We start from the raw sequence: 21173 nt of genomic DNA on the forward strand, positions 1-21173 counted from the left end.
TGTCTGCGCAAGAGTGAAGGTTTCCTCGAGAGAGTAACGGTTAATGTGATTGGTGTTCATTGTTATTAATTATGATGTTAATTATTTGACTATGCTACCTGTATTTGACATTGTGTTCATTTCGCTGAACACTAGATGGTTTAATTTTATTTTTGGCCGTGAAACGAAGCTACTCAGGCGAGAGAAAAATACTCTCCCAAATGTATAGCCCCCGTTAGAAAATATAAATGTACTGTTTGAAAATGAAGATTATTATTTTTTTATTACATTTTTATTTTATTTTTATGAATAACATTTTTATTTGGCCCCTCGACAGCTGTACCCCATACCCCAGTTTGGGAATACCTGCCTTGGAGTGATGAATCATACTCCACCATCTGGCAGTCCGACAGACAAATCTAGGTTTGGCAGATGCCAGGACAACACTACCAGCACCAATGCATAGTGGCAACTGTAAAGAAACGGAAATCTTTCTTTCTGTTTTCATTATTTCCCGAGGCTCCTCTTTCTAATAATAGGTTTGTGGTTGAGAGAAAATACACTGGCATGTATGTTCCAATGCAAGGGCGTTTTTGGTTTCTGTGCTGTAAACACTACTCAGTCCAAATTAAAGGCTTAGCTAATTCCATGTTTGTCAGGTGGAGTAAATATTTGTTAGACAGCTTGAATCAATGTCACAATCTACACAATCTACATTTAGAAAGTTGGCATAGAAAATTGATGTGGCAATTGCCTGCTTGGGTGTTTCCCTTTTTAACCATCTTCTGTGGATAAAAACAGCTGGCCGTAAAGACACACACAAACAAGTAACAAACTGTAGTGACCCTATGTTTTATAAACGAGGTTATCAATATAACGAGGATATTTGCCACTTCAGCATGATTTTGTCACACAGTCGATGCCACTCAAGGGTACGGACCAGAAGGTTGAGGGTTTGCCGACCACCTGCGGGATCGTCTGAGACCAGCCTCCCTTGTGCGTATGGAACATTTCTGGGATCATGTATTTCAATGGTGACTTTAAAACAGTTACAGAGTTGAATGGCTGTTATACTGTCCTCCGTATGAGTTACTGTGCATATTTTGACAGCATGATAAACGCCTTCACATCAACAACCCTCAAAGTATGATCTCCATGTTCCCTAAGATTTATTCAGTTGAAACAGCGTGAAACTGAAACACAAAGACAATAATGTCTGCATCAGACGATGCAATCTGTCCTAAACTGACCACACTGACAACTAGCAAAAGCTAGGCTAACAGACTATAGCAATTAAGCTAGTACGCCTCTTTGTCACAAGGAAGACTTTTGTAGCAGCATAATGCAGGTTGATTGGGAGCATTCCGGAATCTTTCTTTCACCAAGAAGAGGTTGGGAACATATCTCGAAGAGAATAGGGCGTCCTTCCTCTAAAGTGTTTGTGTAAAAGGTATTCACTGAGAGAGGCTTGTGAACGCTCCCCAGGCAGACGTTGCCTATTATGACCCATCTGAGGCCAAGCTTCTGGGCGTATAGTGAGTCATGGGGCTTAACTTCCGAAACTTATGGACTCTGATAATATCTCTTCCAAGACGGAGTATGATGTGAGCCTTGGGTTCGAGTTCTGGGATGAGGTGAGCAAGGAGTTTCAGGTGAGCATGGTAGATTCCAACTCCATGCGTCTGGAGTTGGAATCTCAGATCGGTTGTTCTGGATCTCATTACACTTGGTGAGAGTTGGCAGCGGAAGACTGACTTGCCCATCCATAGATTCTACCTGGTAGACGTTGACTCTTCTTCCTACTGTCTCCATCACTCCGGCGCAGGTCTTAACCTCCCTGGGCAACGTTTGCATCCCACCTAGTCAACAGCCAGTGGAATCGTGTGGCGCGAAATACAAATACCTCAAAAATGCTATAACTTCAATTTCTCAAACATATGACTATTTTACACCATTTTAAAGACAAGACTCTCGTTAATCTAACCACATTGTCCGATTTCAAAAAGGCTTTACAGCGAAAGCAAAACATTAGATTATGTCAGGAGAGTACCCTGCCAAAAATAATCACACAGCCATTTTCAAAGCAAGCATATATGTCACAAAAACCAAAACCACAGCTAAATGTAGCACTAACCTTTGATGATCTTCATCAGATGACAATCCTAGGACATTATGTTATACAATACATGCATGTTTTGTTCAATCAAGTTCCTATTTCTATCAAAAAACAGCTTTTTACTTCCGGTGAATTTACTAAATTACTCACGATTAACATTCACAAAATACATAACAATTATTTTAAGAATTATAGATAGGTGGATGCCTGCTCCTCGGCCATATTATGTTGGAGGTTGTCTGTACGCTGTCGTAGGCCTCTCTTGGCGTTGTGACGGATTAGCAGTGTCTGTTGCTTGATCCAACTTGTGGTCCTGCCCTCTAGAGAGCTGTCATTTCACTATACTGTCCTCTGTATGCGTTACTGTGCTTATTTTGACAGCAAGATAAACCCCTTTCACATCAACAACTGTGGGAGATAAGAAGATGTGCTGAGGGGGAAAGAACATAAATATTTTGGCTATATGGGGAGAAGAAGACATCTGGTTCTGATAGAGCAACAGGCCACGGTGGGAGGCATAGCGACCTGACAACCAGACTTGAGTTATGCAGAAAGGGCCCAAAAACACAAGATAGCCAGACAAAGAAGTACAGAGAAACCACATGAGGAGGCCCTGCTAGCATTATTATCTATACAGCTGTCGGATGTGGGCGTTAACAAGCAACAACGGATATGGAGAGATAATGGTAAAGAACGGTCAAGGGAAGCTATTTTCATATAGAGGGAGGGGACTCTATACGTTATGCAAAGACAGAATCATATAAAGATAGGACTCTGTAATATGAGAATTGAGGCTTTTTCATGGAGGGGCTCGGCCCTGTTGCGTGTGTGGTAGGGTCCTTCCATGGAAGGGCTCGGCTTTGCTACTCTGTATTAAAGTCTATATTGAATTCACAAGTTCTTGTAAGTCTATTATGTTCTTAAGACAATTTTCCATGTGTCACGTCCTGGCCAGTATATAAGGTTAATTGTTTTGTAGTTTGGTCAGGGCGTGACAGAGGGTATTTGTTTTGTGTGGTTCAGGGTGGTGTGTTTGATTAAGGGTGTTTGATTTAGTATTTCCGGGGTTTTGGTTTATAGTCTGTTTATGTATTTCTATGTCTAGTCTGGTGAGTGTTTCTATGTTGGTTAATTGGGGTTGGGACTCTCAGTTGAAGGCAGGTGTTGTCTATCTGCCTTTGATTGAGAGTCCCATATATGAGGGTGTGTTTGTGTTTGATGTTGTGGGTGATTGTTCTGTGTTCAGCCCTAGGCTTTGCCAGACTGTTTTGTTGGTCGTTCGTTTTCGTGGTTTGTTTGTTTTGGAGTGTTATTTTGAAAATTAATAAATCTAAAAATGAGCATACACGTACCTGCTGCGTATTGGTCCACATTTTCCGATGACGATTTCGTTATATCGTCAGAGGACGACGACAACCGTGACAGAATCACCCACCAAACCAGGACCAAGCAGCAGAGGAACGAGGAGGAAGGATGGACATGGGCCGAGTTAAGGAGGAGCATTTCCAGGGCGATGGAAGAGTTTAGGGAGACCGAGAGGCATCCCCAAGAATTTTTTAGGGGGGGGGCACAAGGGCTGTTTGACGGGGCAGGAGCTGCCCGCCAGTCAACAGTCACCAGAGCTGCCCGCCAGTCAACAGTCGTCGGAGCTGCCCGTCAGTCAACAGTCGTCGGAGCTGCCCGTCAGTCAACAGTCGTCGGAGCTGCCCGTCAGTCAACAGTCGTCGGAGCTGCCCGCCAGTCAACAGTCGCCGGAGTGGCCAGACTGCGCTGAACTGCCGGAGTGGCCAGACTGCGCTGAACTGCCGGAGTGGCCAGACTGCGCTGAACTGCCGGAGTGGCCAGACTGCGCTGACCTGCCGGAGTGGCCAGACTGCGCTGACCTGCCGGAGTGGCCAGACTGCGCTGACCTGCCGGAGTGGCCAGACTGCGCTGACCTGCCGGAGTGGCCAGACTGCGCTGACCTGCCGGAGTGGCCAGACTGCGCTGACCTGCCGGAGTGGCCAGACTGCGCTGACCTGCCGGAGTGGCCAGACTGCGCTGACCTGCCGGAGTGGCCAGACTGCCCTGACCTGCCGGAGTGGCCAGACTGCCCTGACCTGCCGGAGTGGCCAGACTGCCCTGAACTGCCGGAGTGGCCAGACTGCCCTGAACTGCCGGAGTGGCCAGACTGCCCTGAACTGCCGGAGTGGCCAGACTGCCCTGAACTGCCGGAGTGGCCAGACTGCCCTGAACTGCCGGAGTGGCCAGACTGCCCTGAACTGCCGGAGTGGCCAGACTGCCCTGAACTGCCGGAGTGGCCAGACTGCGCTGACCTGCCGGAGTGGCCAGACTGCGCTGACCTGCCGGAGTGGCCAGACTGCGCTGACCTGCCGGAGTGGCCAGACTGCCCTGACCTGCCGGAGTGGCCAGACTGCCCTGACCTGCCGGAGTGGCCAGACTGCCCTGACCTGCCGGAGTGGCCAGACTGCCCTGACCTGCCGGAGTGGCCAGACTGCCCTGACCTGCCGGAGTGGCCAGACTGCCCTGACCTGCCGGAGTGGCCAGACTGCCCTGACCTGCCGGAGTGGCCAGACTGCCCTGACCTGCCGGAGTGGCCAGACTGCCCTGACCTGCCGGAGTGGCCAGACTGCCCAGACCGTCCCGAGTTGCCAGACTGCCCAGACCGTCCCGAGTTGCCAGACTGCCCAGACCGTCCCGAGTTGCCAGACTGCCCAGACCGTCCCGAGTTGCCAGACTGCCCAGACCGTCCCGAGTTGCCAGACTGCCCAGACCGTCCCGAGTTGCCAGACTGTCCCGAGCTGCCAGACTGCCCAGACAGCCTGGAACGGCCTGAGCCGGAGCCACCTCCAAAAAATAGGTTGGTTGGGGAGGGAGGGTGTAGCACAGTGCCGTCGTTGACGGCAGCCACCCTCCCTTCCCTCCCTTTAGTAAGGGGGAATTTTTCTTTTGGGTATTGTTTGGGGTTATTTTTTTTGTTAAGGTGCTTCCGGGGTAGCACCTTTAAGGGGGGGGGTACTGTCACGTCCTGGCCAGTATATAAGGTTAATTGTTTTGTAGTTTGGTCAGGGCGTGACAGAGGGTATTTGTTTTGTGTGGTTCAGGGTGGTGTGTTTGATTAAGGGTGTTTGATTTAGTATTTCCGGGGTTTTGGTTTATAGTCTGTTTATGTATTTCTATGTCTAGTCTGGTGAGTGTTTCTATGTTGGTTAATTGGGGTTGGGACTCTCAGTTGAAGGCAGGTGTTGTCTATCTGCCTTTGATTGAGAGTCCCATATATGAGGGTGTGTTTGTGTTTGATGTTGTGGGTGATTGTTCTGTGTTCAGCCCTAGGCTTTGCCAGACTGTTTTGTTGTTCGTTCGTTTTCGTGGTTTGTTTGTTTTGGAGTGTTATTTTGAAAATTAATAAATCTAAAAATGAGCATAAGGTTAAGTACCTGCTGCGTATTGGTCCACATTTTCCGATGACGATTTCGTTATATCGTCAGAGGACGACGACAACCGTGACACCATGACACAACCCTCAAAGCATTATATCCATGTTCCCAATATGTATTGAGTTGAAACAGCGTGAAACTTAACTTCACTAGGGTAGGGGGCAGCATTCGGAATTTTGGATGAAAAGCGTGCCCAAATTAAACTGCCTGCTACTCAGGCCCAGAAGCTAGGATATGCATATAATTGGTAGATTTGGATAGAAAACACTCTAAAGTTTCCAAAATTGTTAAAAGAATGTCTGTGAGTATAACAGAACTGATATGGCAGGTGAAAACCTGAGGAAAATTCATCCAGGAAGTACTATTATTTTGAAAGGCTGCTTTTCCATTGAAAGCCTATCTACCATACAAAGACTTAGGACCCAGTTCACGATTTCTATGGCTTCTTCTACATGTGGCCAGTCTTTAGGCATTGTTTCAGGCTTTTACTCTGAAAAATGAGGGAGATACAGCACTTTCAATGAGTGGACAGTGGAAATTTCCAGACATGAAGCCAGCGCGTGATCGGGAGCGCGCCTTTCTTGTTTCTCCTTTTCTATTGACGAAGCTTTTGTCCGGTTGAAATATTATTGATTATTATGACTAAAAACAACCTGAGGATTGATTTTAAACATCGTTTGACATGTTTCTACGAACTTTTATTATACTTTTTTTTACTTTTTGTCTGGGTGTTGAGAGCGCGCTTTGTGCCTTTGGATTACTGAACTAAACTCACCAACAAAATTGAGGTTTTTGGACATAAAGAGGGACATTATCGAACAAAACAAACATTTATTGTGTAACATGGAGTCCTGGGAGTGCCACCAGATGAAGATCATCAAAGGTTAGTGAATCATTTAATCGCTATTTCTGACTTTTGTGAGTCCTCTCCTTGGCTGTGAAATGTCTGTATGTTTTTTTGTGGCTAGGAGCTGTCCTAACATAATCGCACGGTGTGCTTTCGCCGTAAAGCCTTTTTGAAATCGGACACTGTGGTTGGATTAACAAGAAGTTTTATCTTTAAAATAGTGTATAATACTTGTATGTTTGAGGAATTTTAATTATGGGATTTCTGTTGTTTGAATTTGGCGCCCTGCAATTTCACTGGCTGTTGTCGAGGTGGGACACTAGCGTCCCAATGATACCAGATAGGTTAAACAAAAACAAAGTCTGCATAAGACAATGTAATCTGTCCTGAAATACAAACTAGATATGATCGTAACCTGATATTTTGCTCACACTGACAATTAGGAAAAGCTAGGCTAACATACTGTAGGAATTAAGCTAGTGCTGTCCATCTATTCCAGAAAGTAAACATACACATCCAAATTCCACAAATAATGCTGAAACGAAAGATATATGCAAAAGGAATGAAAATACCCACTGACAAAGCTTCCCAAGGCATTCAACAAAGGATGGATGAAGTTTGTAAGCAGACAACTAAAACAGAGCACTCTGAGCTCTACATGAGGCAACAATTAACAACTTTCTCCTAACAGGTCACATGACGGGTCATTTTCTCGCAAAAGGAAAATACTTCAGATCAACACTAGAGGGAGCCAAATTGAAGGTAAGTAATATAGGTAAGTATTGGTACTAGAACAGAACAGCTGTGACAGGAGAAAACTGAGGATGGATCAACAACATTGTAGTTATGCCACAATACTAACCTAATTGACACAGTGAAAAGAAGGACGCCTGTACATTAAAATATTCTAAAACATGCATCCTGTTTGCAATAATGCACTGAAGTAAAACTGCAGAAAAATTTGCAAAGAAATTAAATGTATGTCCTGAATACAAAGCATTATGTTTGGGGCAAACACAACACATCACTGAGTACCACTTCATATTTTCAAGCATGGTGGTGGCTGCATCATGTTATGGGTATGCTTGTCATCACCAAGGACTAGTGAGTTAATGATTAAAAAAAAACGGAATAGAGCTAAACAAAGGCTAAATCCTAGAGGAAAACCTGGTTCTATCAGGAATCAAGGTAAGACCCAAGTGCAGACTGTGTGAAGGAACATTTCTATTGTAACAACAGGGGCAGAGGTTGGTAATCCAGAAGTGGAGCAAAGGTACAGGATGGCAGGCAGGCTCAGGCAGAGTGGTCAGGCGGGCAGGTACAGGGTCAGGACAGTCAAGGGTCAAAAACCAGGAGGATGAGAAAAAAAAAGAATCTGAGAAAAAAACAGGTGCAGAGACAAAAACTGGTTGACTTGAACAATCAAGACGAACTAGCACAGACAGAAAACAGGTATAAATACCCAGAAAATAAGTGGGGAAGATGGGCGACACCTGGAAGGGGTGGAGACAATCACAAGGACAGGTGAAACGGATCAGGGCGCGACAGTGCGTCAAATACTGTATAAAGTAAAGTTGCTTACTAAGACGACATTGAATGTTCCTGAGAGGCCTAGTTACAGGTTTGACTTAAATCGTCTTGAAAATCTATGACAAGACTTCAAAATGGCGGACTAGCAATGGTCAACAACCAACTTGTCAGAGCTTGAAGAATTTTAAAAAGAATAATGTGCAAATATTGTACAATCCAGGTTTGCAAAGCTTCTTAGAGACTAACCCAGAAAGACTCACAGCTGTAATCACTGCCAACGGTGATTCTAACATGTATTGACTCAGGGGGTTGAATACATATCTAATCAAGACATTAGTGTTACATATATATATATATATATTTTTTTTTTTTAACAAAAGTTCGGATTTTTCTACCACTTTGACATCACAGAGTATTTTGCATAGATCGTTGACAAAATTGTTCAATTAAATCAATTTTAATCCCCAATTCGTAACACAACAAAACGTGGAAAAAGTAAAGGGGTGGGAATACTTTCTGAAGGCACTGTAAATACCTCGTGAGCTTAGTTCAAAAGTCTTATCCCATCAGAACCCAACATAAATAGTGCCAAGAAAAAATAATTGCCCCCCAATTGAGATGTCATGGAAGGACTTGAAACGAGCAGTTCACGCTTGAAAACACACAAATGTCGCTGAGTTAAAGCAGTTCTGCATGCAAGAGAGGGTCAGAATTCCTCCACAGCGACGTGAGAGACTGATAAACAACTACAGAAAATACTTTTTCAAGGCACTGTAAGCTTGCTTTACTCCAATGTTAGTAAAACATATATAATTGTAAACAAATACTGTATTCAAGACATGGTTACAACTATATTTTTGATCTCGTGAATGGCCAGTCTTTGTATCTATAGCTACATCCCCATCCCTTAGCCATTTTTACCAATAAAAAGGTGTGGTCTTCTTTGTTATTGTTTGAACAGTGTCCTAGGAAACATGACTCCACAGGCACAGCTGTATGCTGAATGAAAACACAACATGTAAAGTGTTGGTGTCATGTTTCATGAGCTCAAATAAAACATCCCATACATTTTCCATAGCCACAATAAGCTTATTTTTCTCAAATTTTGTGCACAAATTTGTTTACATCCCTGTTAGTGTGCATTTCTCCTTTGCCAAGATAATCAATCCACCTAACAGGTGTGGCATATCAAGACAGAACACATGTTCGGCTAAACTTTGATCATTGAGGTACTTAACCTCTCTACGGTATGTGGGACGAAATCGTCCCACCTACTCAACAGCCAGTGGAATCCCGTGGCGCGATATTCAAATCCTTAGAAATGCTATTACTTCAATTTCTCAAACATATGACTATTTTACACCATTTTAAAGACAAGACTCTCGTTAATCTAACCACACTGTCCGATTTCAAAAAGGCTTTACAACGAAAGCAAAACATTAGATTATGTCAGCAGAGTACCCAGCCAGAAATAATCAGACACCCATTTTTCAAGCTAGCATATAATGTCACATAAACCCAAACCACAGCTAAATGCAGCACTAACCTTTGATGATCTTCATCAGATGACACTCCTAGGACATTATGTTATACAATACATGCATGTTTTGTTCAATCAAGTTCATATTTATATCAAAAAACAGCTTTTTACATTAGCATGTGACGTTCAGAACTAGCATTCCCACCGAACACTTCCGGTGAATTTACTAAATTACTCACGATAAACGTTCACAAAATACATAACAATTATTTTAAGAATTATAGATACAGAACTCCTTTATGCAATCGCTATGTCCGATTTTAAAATAGCTTTTCGGCAAAAGCACATTTTGCAATATTCTGAGTAGATGGCTCGCCATCACGGGCTAGCTATTTTGACACCCACCAAGTTTGGCACTCACCAAACTCAGATTTACTATAAGAAAAATTGGATTACCTTTGCTGTTCTTCGTCAGAATGCACTCCCAGGACTTCTACTTCAATAACAAATGTTGGTTTGGTTCAAAATAATCCATAGTTATGTTCAAATATCCTCTGTTTTGTTCCTGCGTTCAAGACACTATCCGAAGGGTAACGAAGGGTGACGCGCAGGCGCATATCATGACAAAAAAATGCTAAATATTCCATTACCGTACTTCGAAGCATGTCAAACGCTGTTTAAAATCAATTTTTATGCGATTTTTCTCGTAAAAAAGCGATAATATTCCGACCGGGAAACCCTGTTTTCGTTCAAAGACTAAGAATCTAAAATGGACTCTTCACGTGCACGTGCGCCCCCGTCTCATTGTTCTCAGATCGACCACTTACCAAATGCGCTACTGTTTTTCAGCCTGGGACACCAGAGTCATCATTCAACGTTCTGCCGCCTTCTGAGAGCCTATGGGAGCCGTAGGAAGTGTCACGTTACAGCAGAGATCCTCAGTTTTCAATAAAGAGAGTGTAGAAGGCCAAGAAATGGTCAGCGAGGCACTTCCTGTTTGGAATCTTCTCAGGTTTTTGCCTGCCATATGAGTTCTGTTATACTCACAGACACCATTCAAACAGTTTTAGAAACTTTAGGGTGTTTTCTATCCAAATCAAACAATTATATGCATATTCTAGTTTCTGGGCAGTAGTAATAACCAGATTAAATCGGGTACGTTTTTTATCCGGCCGTGAAAATACTGCCCCCTACCCTAGAGAGCTTAATGAATGATCGGAAATGAAAGAGATATTTTAGAAGTTAATGGTTCTCAGAAGAAAGAAGAAGGCTTTCGAGTGTGTTTGATGGAGGAGAGGAGAGTGATGTGTTGATACAGGGGAGACTGATAAACATCTGTGTATTAGATGAAAGAGGGTTTGAGGTCAGGGGGTGAGGACAGATGTTAAGAGAGTAATAAATGTTTGCAATCCTGTTACCCTTTTAATTCGCTTCCTGTAGAGCCATAAATCCTTATCTCAGCTCGCTGATCATACCCTCGTAAAACTGACCATCCTACCGATCCTCGACTTCGGCGATGTCATTTACAAAATAGCCTCCAATACCCTACTCAATAAATTGGATGCAGTCTATCACAGTGCCATCCATTTTGTCACCAAAGCCCTATATACTAGCCACCACTGCGACCTGTACGCTCTTGTTGGCTGGCCCTCGCTTCATAGTCGTCGCCAAACCCACTGGCTTCAGGTCATCTACAGGACCTTGCTAGGTTAAGTTCCCCCTTATCTCAGCTCGCTGATCACCATAGCTGCACCCACCCCGTAGCACTCACTCCAGCAGGTATATCTCTCTGGTCATCCCCAAAGCCAATTCCTCCTTTGGCCGCCTCTCCTTCCAGTTCTCTGCTGCCAATGACTGGAACGAACTACAAAAATCTCTGAAACTGGAAACACTTATCTCCCTCACTAGCTTTAAGCACCAGCTGTCAGAGCAGCTCACAGTTCACTGCACCCGTACATAGCCCATCTATAAATAGCCCAAACAACTACCTCTTCCCCTACTGTATTTATTTTTTTATTTTGCTCCTTTGCACCCCATTATTTCTACTTTGCACACTCATCTACTGTCAAATCTACCATTCCAGTGTTTTAATTGCTATATTGTATTTACTTCGCCACCATGGCCTATTTATTGCCTTTACCTCCCTTATCTCACCTCATTTGCTCACATTGTATATAGACTTATTTTTCTACTGTACTATTGACTGTATGTTTGTTTTACTCCATGTGTAACTCTGTGTTGTTATATGTGTCGAACTGCTTTGCTTTATCTTGGCCAGGTCACAGTTGTAAATAAGAACTTGTTCTCAACTAGCCTACCTGGTTAAATTTACATTTTACATTTAAGTCATTTAGCAGACGCTCTTATCCAGAGCGACTTACAAATTGGTGCATTCACCTTATGATATCCAGTGGAACAACCATTTTACAATAGTGCATCTAAATCTTTTAAGGGGGGGGGGGTTAGAAGGATTACTTTATCCTATCCCAGGTATTCCTTAAAGAGGTGGGGTTTCAGGTGTCTCCGGAAGGTGGTGATTGACTCCGCTGTCCTGGCGTCGTGAGGGAGCTTGTTCCACCATTGGGGTGCCAGAGCAGCGAACAGTTTTGACTGGGCTGAGCGGGAACTGTGCTTCCTCAGAGGTAGGGAGGCGAGCAGGCCAGAGGTGGATGAACGCAGTGCCCTTGTTTGGGTGTAGGGCCTGATCAGAGCCTGAAGGTACGGAGGTGCCGTTCCCCTCACAGCTCCGTAGGCAAGCACCATGGTCTTGTAGAGGATGCGAGCTTCAACTGGAAGCCAGTGGAGAGAGCGGAGGAGCGGGGTGACGTCGCCAAATAAAAAAATAAAACAATTTAAGGATTGGAGAGAAAGGGGAGTGTCTTAAGTAGGATGCATATAAACTGTGAAGTCTGAAATCTTTTGCTGTCTGTTTACAGCTGTACAGAACCTTTTGGGGAATGACTAAACTTGGTTAAAGCTTCTCTAGTGTCCGTGAGTTATTTATTCTGAAAAATAAGAACCTAACACACAATTGCACCTTGTGCTGGGGACACCAAAAGGCCACTCTTGAATGTGCAGTTTTGTCACAAATCCGAATGCCACAGATGTTTCAACTTTTGCAGCGGCATGCAATTTGGCATGCTGACTGCAGGAATGTCCACCAGAGCTTTTCCCAGTCTCAATATTGTTTTCTTGTCCTGTTGTTATTTATCTGCTTTCAAAATCAACTGTTTACCTTATATTTGCTTTTTTTCATGTTTTGAAACGCTTTTTTAAAATGTAACTTAAAAGAGTATTACTATTATCATTAACGAGGTATTCAATCAAACTATTCAGCGGACATCAGCTCACCATAGCTCAGGGACCTCTCCATGACCTGCTCCAGGAGCTGGTTCTTCAGGGAGAAGGTGAAGTTGACTGCCCCACCAGCCTGCATCACGAGCTGGGTACGGAGGGAGAGGAGCAGGCCCGGGGCCCTGGACGACTGGGTCACTGAGATGTTATGCGTGAGGTTATGGCCATGCGGGTCCAACCAGCGGACCTCTGGTTCTGGGTAACCATCAGTCTCATAGAGGAAGGTCATGTAAGAGTGCTGGGCCTGGACTGTGAGGTGTGGCTCTGTGTAGAATGCTGGAGAGAGAGGAGTGGGATAGAGAGAGAGAGAGAGAGAGAGAGAGAGAGTGGAGTGGGATAGAGAGAGAGAGAGTGGAGTGGGATAGAGAGAGAGAGATAGTGGAGTGGGATAGAGAGAGAGAGAGAGAGAGAGAGAGTGGAGTGGGATAGAGAGAGAGAGTGGAGTGGGATAGAGAGAGAGAGAGAGATAGTGGAGTGGGATAGAGAGAGAGAGAGATAGAGAGAGAGAGAGAGAGAGAGAGTGGAGTGGGATAGAGAGAGAGAGAGTGGAGTGGGATAGAGAGAGAGAGAGATAGTGGAGTGGGATAGAGAGAGAGAGAGATAGAGAGAGTGGGATAGAGAGAGAGAGAGTGGAGTGGGATAGAGAGAGAGAGAGATAGTGGAGTGGGATAGAGAGAGAGAGAGATAGAGAGTGGAGTGGGATAGAGAGAGAGAGAGATAGAGAGTGGAGTGGGATAGAGAGAGAGAGAGAGAGAGAGAGAGAGAGAGAGAGAGCGAGAGATAGAGAGAGAGAGTGGAGTGGGATAGAGAGAGAGAGTGGAGTGGGATAGAGAGAGAGAGAGAGAGAGAGAGAGAGAGAGAGAGAGAGAGGGATGGATGGAAGAGAGAGAACAGACAGGCATTACATGAAAGGGGAAACAGGTGAACAAAGTAACCATTCATCTGTCAGTCCCTAGTGAGGTGAGGCTCTGTGCAGAGAGAGAGAGAGAGAGAGAGAGAGAGAGAGAGAGAGAGAGAGAGAGAGAGGGATGGAATAGAGAGAACAGACATGCATTACATGAAGGAAACAGGGGTACAAAGCAACCATTCATCTGTCAGTCCCCAACTCCATGGGCCAGTCTAACCCTATTGACCCATCGAATTCTCAAGAAATGTGGTGACTTCTTCTTTCAAATATCCCACAGTAATCATTGATACCACATAACCTCTTCAGTCAAATACAACGATATATAAGAATATATAGAAGGCAATATCCACAAAGGCTACTTATTTCAAATGTAATATCCACGAAGGCTGCTTCTATAAAACAATAAAACATCCAGAAAGGCTTTTTCATTATTTAGGCCATACCTCTTTGGGACTTTCCAGGGCAGGATGAGAAAAGTATAGTGAGAGAGAGAGAGGACAAGAGAGCAGAGCGAGAGAGAGAGGGAGGGTTAAGGGCCTAGACTGTGAAAAAGTTAAGAGTGCCCATGAGGTTCCTGAAAGTCTTCATTCAGTATGTACTCTTTAACAATCTAAACAGCATTTGTGGAGATGAATGTTTCTTTCCTCTGTACCTGGTTTCAAAAAGAAAACATTCACCAACAAGCTAGGTAGCTAAACAATGAAAGGTGCACAATCCATGGCTCCAAAGCTGACTAACCAGCTTGCTACTCTGTAAGTTACAGTAGCTAGAAAGTAATCGAAAAAAGTTGTTAAAATAAACATGTGTTATTATGTTCTGAGTCCGTTTGTTTCTCTTGGCTTGAGTGTAAAAGTTATATTTTGCAAACACAAAACAAATATGTTCTCTTTGACAGAACATCCAGTCAGTGAATCAGGTCATCTCTGTGGTAACCAGATACATGCCTTCAAACTACCGTAAAAATCCTTAAATGACGCTCTGACCTAAGGAAATATTTGAGGGGCTCTATGCAACGCCCTTAAACAATTCCCTTAGGTAAGGGGAAATTATTATTTAAGATAGGTAAGGCAAAATAATTCTTTAAGGTAAATTCCCTTAGGTAAGGGACAATTATTCCTTCCTTATTCCTTTTATGCAGCTGGGCCGTGGGTTTACCTTAAGGAATAATTCCCCCTTACCTAAGGGAATTTAACACTAAGCAGTATGTTAATTTAACATTGAAAAGTGTGGACCTGCCATAGACACTGGACCAGTGTTAAATTTAACACTCTCAGTGTTAGAATTTGCTGTGTGTGTGTGTGTGTGTGTGTGTGTGCTTTGGTGGAAATTACAAGATGATGTTATAATGCTGTTATAGCATCAAATGGTTGTTTTATTGCAACAGAATAAAGGGTTGTTCGAACACTCATCTGTGTGTGTTCTACTGAGGATGGGCCTCTGAGAGATAACACCGACAGGAGATTTACCATGTCTTTTGGGTGATAAAACCTAAAGAGCATTCCAGAGCATGAGTTAATGTTTCTGTTCTATACGGTACCAGGGAGAGATGAACCCAGGGCCAATCTCTAGTCTCTACACAATGAGAACTATATTTACAGCAGATACTGTCTACTGTGAATTATAGGTATCTGTCATACAAATCTTAACCTTGTGACCCGTTCTGTACATCTGTTGTTCGTCATGTAGGTTGAAAGGGGTGTATCTTGGCTATAAAATACCTTTGTACTTTTTGTCTAGGGGCTCTCAACGAATTATCTGGGGGTGATTTGTCGACCAGCCATCCTTATCGTAGAGCACTCAAATCGATACACTTTATATGTGTGCGTTGTATTGACCTGCTCCCTTATTAATAAATGAATAAAGATTTAGTTTAAGTATAACTCTGACTTGTATGATACGTTTGTCTCTCCTCATTTGATAGTAAAGAAATTAATCACCACAGTGACCGTGTGTGCGTGTGTGAGTGGTCACTGTGCGACAGATGGAAGACAAAAGCCAATGGGAATAAAGAGAACAGACAGGCATTACATGAAGGGGGAAACAAGTGGGACAAAGCAACCATTCATCTGTCAGTCCCCAGTCAAATACAAAGATATAGAAGAATATATAGAAGGTAATATCCACAAAGAGTGGATAGAGAGAGAGAGAGACAGGGAGAGAGAGAGAGAGACAGGGAGAGAAAGAGAGAGAGAGAGACAGAGAGAGAGAAAGAGAGAGAGAGAGAGAGAGAGAGAGACAGAGAGAGAGAGAGAGACAGAGAGACAGAGAGAGAGACAGAGAGAGAGAGAGAGAGAGAGAGAGAGAGAGAGAGAGAGAGAGAGGGAAAGAGAGGGAAAGAGAGAGACAGAGAGAGAGGGAAAGAGAGAGACAGAGACAGAGAGAGAGAGAGAGACAGGGAGAGAGAGAGAGACAGGGAGAGAGAGAGAGAAAGAGAAAGAGAGAGAGAAAGAGAGAGAGACAGAGAGAGAGAGACAGAGAGAGAGAGAGAGAGAGAGAGAGAGAGACAGACAGAGAGAGAGAGAGACAGAGACAGAGAGAGAGACAGGGAGAGAAAGAGAGAGAGAGAGAGAGAAAGAGAGAGAGAAAGAGAGAGAGACAGAGAGAGAGAGAGACAGAGAGAGAGAGACAGAGAGAGAGAGAGAGAGAGAGAGAGAGAGAGAGACAAAGAGAGAGAGAGCGAGAGAGAGAGAGGGAAAGAAAAAAAAATGGATAAAGAGAGGTTGAAGGGGATATGTAGCTCGGTAATGTAGCTCAGTGGACCCTAGTATAAAGTAGTAGGCTGGATAAGCAATGTGGTGCCGTTTGTAGCCAGTGAGTTGGGGAAGATTCCAGACCAAAATGACGTGACTGTTTTATCCGGAACTTGTTATTCTTAGTCAGGACGAGGCTATCGTGTTATATTTGTTCAAACACCGTCATCTTTCCATGTAATCTAAAGAATGTATTTTCCCCCCACCAATATTCACACTTCTTTACGGGATCTAGTCCTGTGTAGTAATACCACTAAAACTGGAAATGACTTGAAGCCAAAAAGGGCCAGACCCTTCCTGGTTTACTTTCAGAGTAAAATAGAGGGAGTCAATTCAGGTCAGCCCTGTCTGCTTTAAAAAGGCAAAAATGAATCTAGGTCAGGGTAGAGCTGTGGCAGTCATGACATTTTGTCAGCCGGTTATTGTCAGGCAAATGACTGCCTTTCTCACGGTAATTGACCGTTAATTAACAAACACATTTAGCATCTCCATGCCTCCACACATACAAGCAGCTGATCCGTGCCTTTGGAACAGCTACATTTAAAAAAAAGTCTTATACCTCAATTGAATATACACCATCACAATAAATCCATAATTCATTTGTGTCAGGTCTAAAGAAACATTATGATATGAAGAAAATGTATTTCAGAAGAACAGAATATGAGTCCCGTGCTATAATTTTATTTTATCTGATTTTATAGTAAGAAGAATATAATTGAACAGTGTGCTTGGGCACGGATGTTGGGCGATTAGGCTTGGCTTGCAGTCGGTGATCCAATTCATCCCAAAGGTGTTTGATGGGGTTGAGGTCAGGGCTCTGTGCAAGCCAGTCAAGTTCTTCCACACCGATCTCGACAAACCATTTCTGTATAGACCTCGCTTTGTGCTTAGGAGCATTCTCATGTTGGAACAGGAAAGGGCCTTCCCTAAACTGTTGCAACAAAGTTAGAAACAAAGAATTGTCTAGAATGTCATTGTATAGTTATTGTGCTGTCATTGCTTGCAGAGGCAGTTTGGAACTTGGTAGTGAGTGTTACAACCGAGGACTGATGATCATTACACGCTTCAGCACTCGGCGGTCCCGTTCTGTGAACTTGTGTGGCCTACTGTCACGGGTGTCGTATGAATTGGACCAAAACGCAGCAGGAATGTGAATGCTCATTATCTTCTTTAATAAACAAAAATGAACACTGAACAAAAAGAACGACGAAAACAGCCTTGTCAGGTGCAACAAACACTAAACAGGAAACAACTACCCACAAATCCCATAGAAAAAACACCCCTACTAAATAGGACCTTCAATTAGAGGCAACGAGGAACAGCTGCCTCCAATTGAAGGTCAAAACAATAAACTAGACATAGAAATACAAAACATAGAACACAACCCAAAAACCCTGACAACACAAAACAAACACACCCCTGCCACGTCCTGACCAAACTACAATAACAAATAACCTATTTTATTGGTCAGGACGTGACAGTAACCCCCCCCCAAGGTGCAGACCCCGGAAGCACCTCACACAAAAATAAACACAAAAAACATAAACCCCAAAACAAAAAATATACCTAACTAAAGGGAGGGAAGGGAGGGTGGCCACTGTCACCGACGGTTCTTGTGCTACACCCCCCCTCCCCAACCTCCTATTACGGAGGTGGCTCAGGATCCGGCCTTACTCCCCAACCTAACCTGTCCACCCCCGCTAAATGCTTATTATATTTTACCCATCCCGAAGTCTCTGGGCTATGGTGCATCGCTGAAGACCTCGGGCTGATGCGCGTCGCTGGAGACCTCGGGCTGATGCGCGTCGCTGGAGACCTCGGGCTGATGCGCGTCGCTGGAGACCTCAGACTGGAGGGCGACCCTGGGAGCTCCGGACTGGAGGGCGAACCTGGGAGCTCCGGACTGCAGGGCGACTCTGGGAGCTCCGGACTGGAGGGCGACTCTGGGAGCTCCGGACTGGAGGGCGACCCTGGGAGCTCCGGACTGGAGGGCGACCCTGGGAGCTCCGGACTGGAGGGCGACTCTGGGAGCTCCGGACTGGAGGGCGACTCTGGGAGCTCCGGACTGGAGGGCGACTCTGGGAGCTCCGGACTGGAGGGCGACTCTGGGAGCTCCGGACTGGAGGGCGACTCTGGCTGCGCCGGTTCCGGACTGGAGGGCGACTCTGGCTGCGCCGGTTCCGGACTGTGGGCCGTCTCTGTCGGTTCCGGACTGTGGGCCGTCTCTGTCGGCTCCGGACTGTGGGCCGTCTCTGTCGGCTCCGGACTGTGGGCCGTCTCTGTCGGCTCCGGACTGTGGGCCGTCTCTGCTGGTTCCAGACTGTGGGCCGTCTCTGCTGGCTCCGGACTGTGGGCCATCTCTAGACAGGGCACTATCGCCGGAAGCTCTGGACGGGGAACTGTTGCCGGACACTCTGGACGGGGCACTGTTGCCGGACACTCTGGACGGGGCACTGTTGCCGGACACTCTGGACGGGGCACTGTTGCCGGACACTCTGGACGGGGCACTGTTGCCGGACACTCTGGACGGGGCACTGTTGCCGGACACTCTGGACGTGGACTGCGCACTGAAGGCCTGATGAGTGGGGCTCGCTTAGGAGGCGCCAGACTAGGGACACGCACCACAGGGCTAGTGCGCGGAGCAGGAGCAGGACGAGCTGGACTGGGCTGACGCACTGGAGGCCTGGTGCGTGGGGCTGGTACTGGAGGTACCAGACTGGAGACACGCACCCCAAGGCTAGTGCGAGGAGCGGGAACAGGACGTACTAGACTGGGCTGACGCACTGGAGGCCTGGTGCTGGCTTTGGAGGCGCCAGACTAGGGACACGCACCTCAGGGCTAGTGCGAGGAGCAGGAACTGGATACACCGGGCCATGAGTAGGCACTGGAGGTCTGGAGCGCACCTCCTGCACAACCCATCCTGGCTGGATGGTAATAGTAGCCCTGCACGAGCGGAGTGCTGGCACAGGGCGAACTGGGCTGTGCAGAGGCCTGATGGCTGCCGTGCGTAGAGCAGGTGTATGGTAGCCTGGGCCTAGGAGGCGCAATGGTGGCCAGATGTGCTGCGCAAGCATCCTCCCTCCAGGCTGGATGCCCACTCTAGCACGGCACTTGCGAGGATTGCTCGCACCAGACTGTGCGTACGCATGGGCGAGATCGTGCGCACTTCCGCATACACCGGCGCTCTCCACTCCACACGCTCCCCATAATAAGCACGGGGAGTTGGCTTAGGGCTCACCCTTGGCCCAGCCAAACCCCCCCCCCAAAAAAAAATATATTGGGGGTGCCTCTCCGGCTTCCTTGCTAGCCGTGTCCCAGCATAGCGTTCTCTGTCCTCTCCAGCCTTCCTCCATGGTCCTTCTCCCGCTAGTATCTGCTCCTAAGTCCAAAACTCCTTAAAGCTCTGCTGCTGCTCCTTCCTCCGCTGCTTGGTCCGTTGGTGGTGGGTTGTTCTGTCACGGGCGTCGTATGAATTGGACCAAAACGCAGCAGGAATGTGAATGCTCATTATCTTCTTTAATAAACAAAAATGAACACTGAACAAAAAGAACGACGAAAACAGCCTTGTCAGGTGCAACAAACACTAAACAGGAAACAACTACCCCCAAATCCCATAGAAAAAACACCCCTACTAAATAGGACCTTCAATTAGAGGCAACGAGGAACAGCTGCCTCCAATTGAAGGTCAAAACAATAAACTAGACATAGAAATAGAAAAACTAGAAAATAGAACATAGAAATACAAAACATAGAACACAACCCAAAAACCCCGACAACACAAAACAAACAAACCCCTGCCACGTCCTGACCAAACTACAACAACAAATAACCTCTTTTACTGGTCAGGACGTGACACCTACCACTTCACGGCTGAGCCATTGTTGATCGTAGACATTTCCACTTCCCAATAACAGCAATTACAGTTGACTGGGGCAGCTCTAGCAGGGCAGACATATGACGAACTGACTTGTTGGAAATTTGGCATCCTATGACGGTGCCACGTTGAAAGTCATTGAGTTCTTCAGCGCCATTCTACTGCCTATGTTTATCTATGTAGATTGCATAAATGTGTGGTTGATTTTATACACCTGTCAGCAACGGATGTGGCAGAAACCACTAATTGGAAGGGTTGTCCATATACACCATATACAAAAAAGTATCTCTCTCTCTCTCTCTCTTTCTCCCTCTCTTTCTCTCTCTCTTTCGCTCTCTTTCTCTCTCTCTCTCTTTCTCTCTCTCTTTCCCCCTCTCTTTCTCTCTCTCCTTCTCTCTCTCTTTCTCTATATATACAGTACCAGTCAAACGTTTGGACACACCTACTCATTCAAGGGTTTTTCTTTATTTTTACTATTTTGTAAATTGCAGAATAATAGTGAAGACATCAAAACTATGAAATAACACGTATGGAATCATGTAGTAACCAAAAAAGTGCTAACCTCTCGCATCTAGACATTCCGCAAGCGGAATGCCTCACCAATATCCAATGGTAGAGCGTGGCGCGAAATACAAAAACCTTAAAAATGCTATAACTTCAATTTCTCAAACATATGACTATTTTACACCATTTGAAAGATAAGACTCTCGTTAATCCAACCACATTGTCCAATTTCAAAAAGGCTTTACAGCGAAAGCAAAACATTAGATTATGTCAGGAGAGTACCCAGCCACAAATAATCACACAGCCATTTTCAAAACAAGCATATACGTCACAAAAACCCAAACCACAGCTAAATGCAGCACTAACCTTTGATGATCTTCATTTGATGACACGCC

At 45.2% G+C, this 21173-nt stretch overlaps 1 protein-coding gene across 2 annotated transcripts in view; it reads right to left on the reverse strand.

Moving 5' to 3' along the window:
- The window catches only part of LOC115176312 (CD276 antigen), a 51196-nt gene that overhangs the window by 15233 nt on the left and 14790 nt on the right, over positions 1-21173 (reverse strand). For both annotated transcript variants that reach the window (XM_029736254.1, XM_029736255.1), the window contains one exon: positions 12741-13019. In XM_029736254.1, coding sequence (XP_029592114.1) covers positions 12741-13019 — 279 coding nt within the window. The remainder of the gene's footprint in view (positions 1-12740; positions 13020-21173) is intronic.

Source organism: Salmo trutta, chromosome 36 (genome assembly GCF_901001165.1).
Source record: "Salmo trutta chromosome 36, fSalTru1.1, whole genome shotgun sequence".
Classification (NCBI taxonomy): domain Eukaryota; kingdom Metazoa; phylum Chordata; class Actinopteri; order Salmoniformes; family Salmonidae; genus Salmo; species Salmo trutta.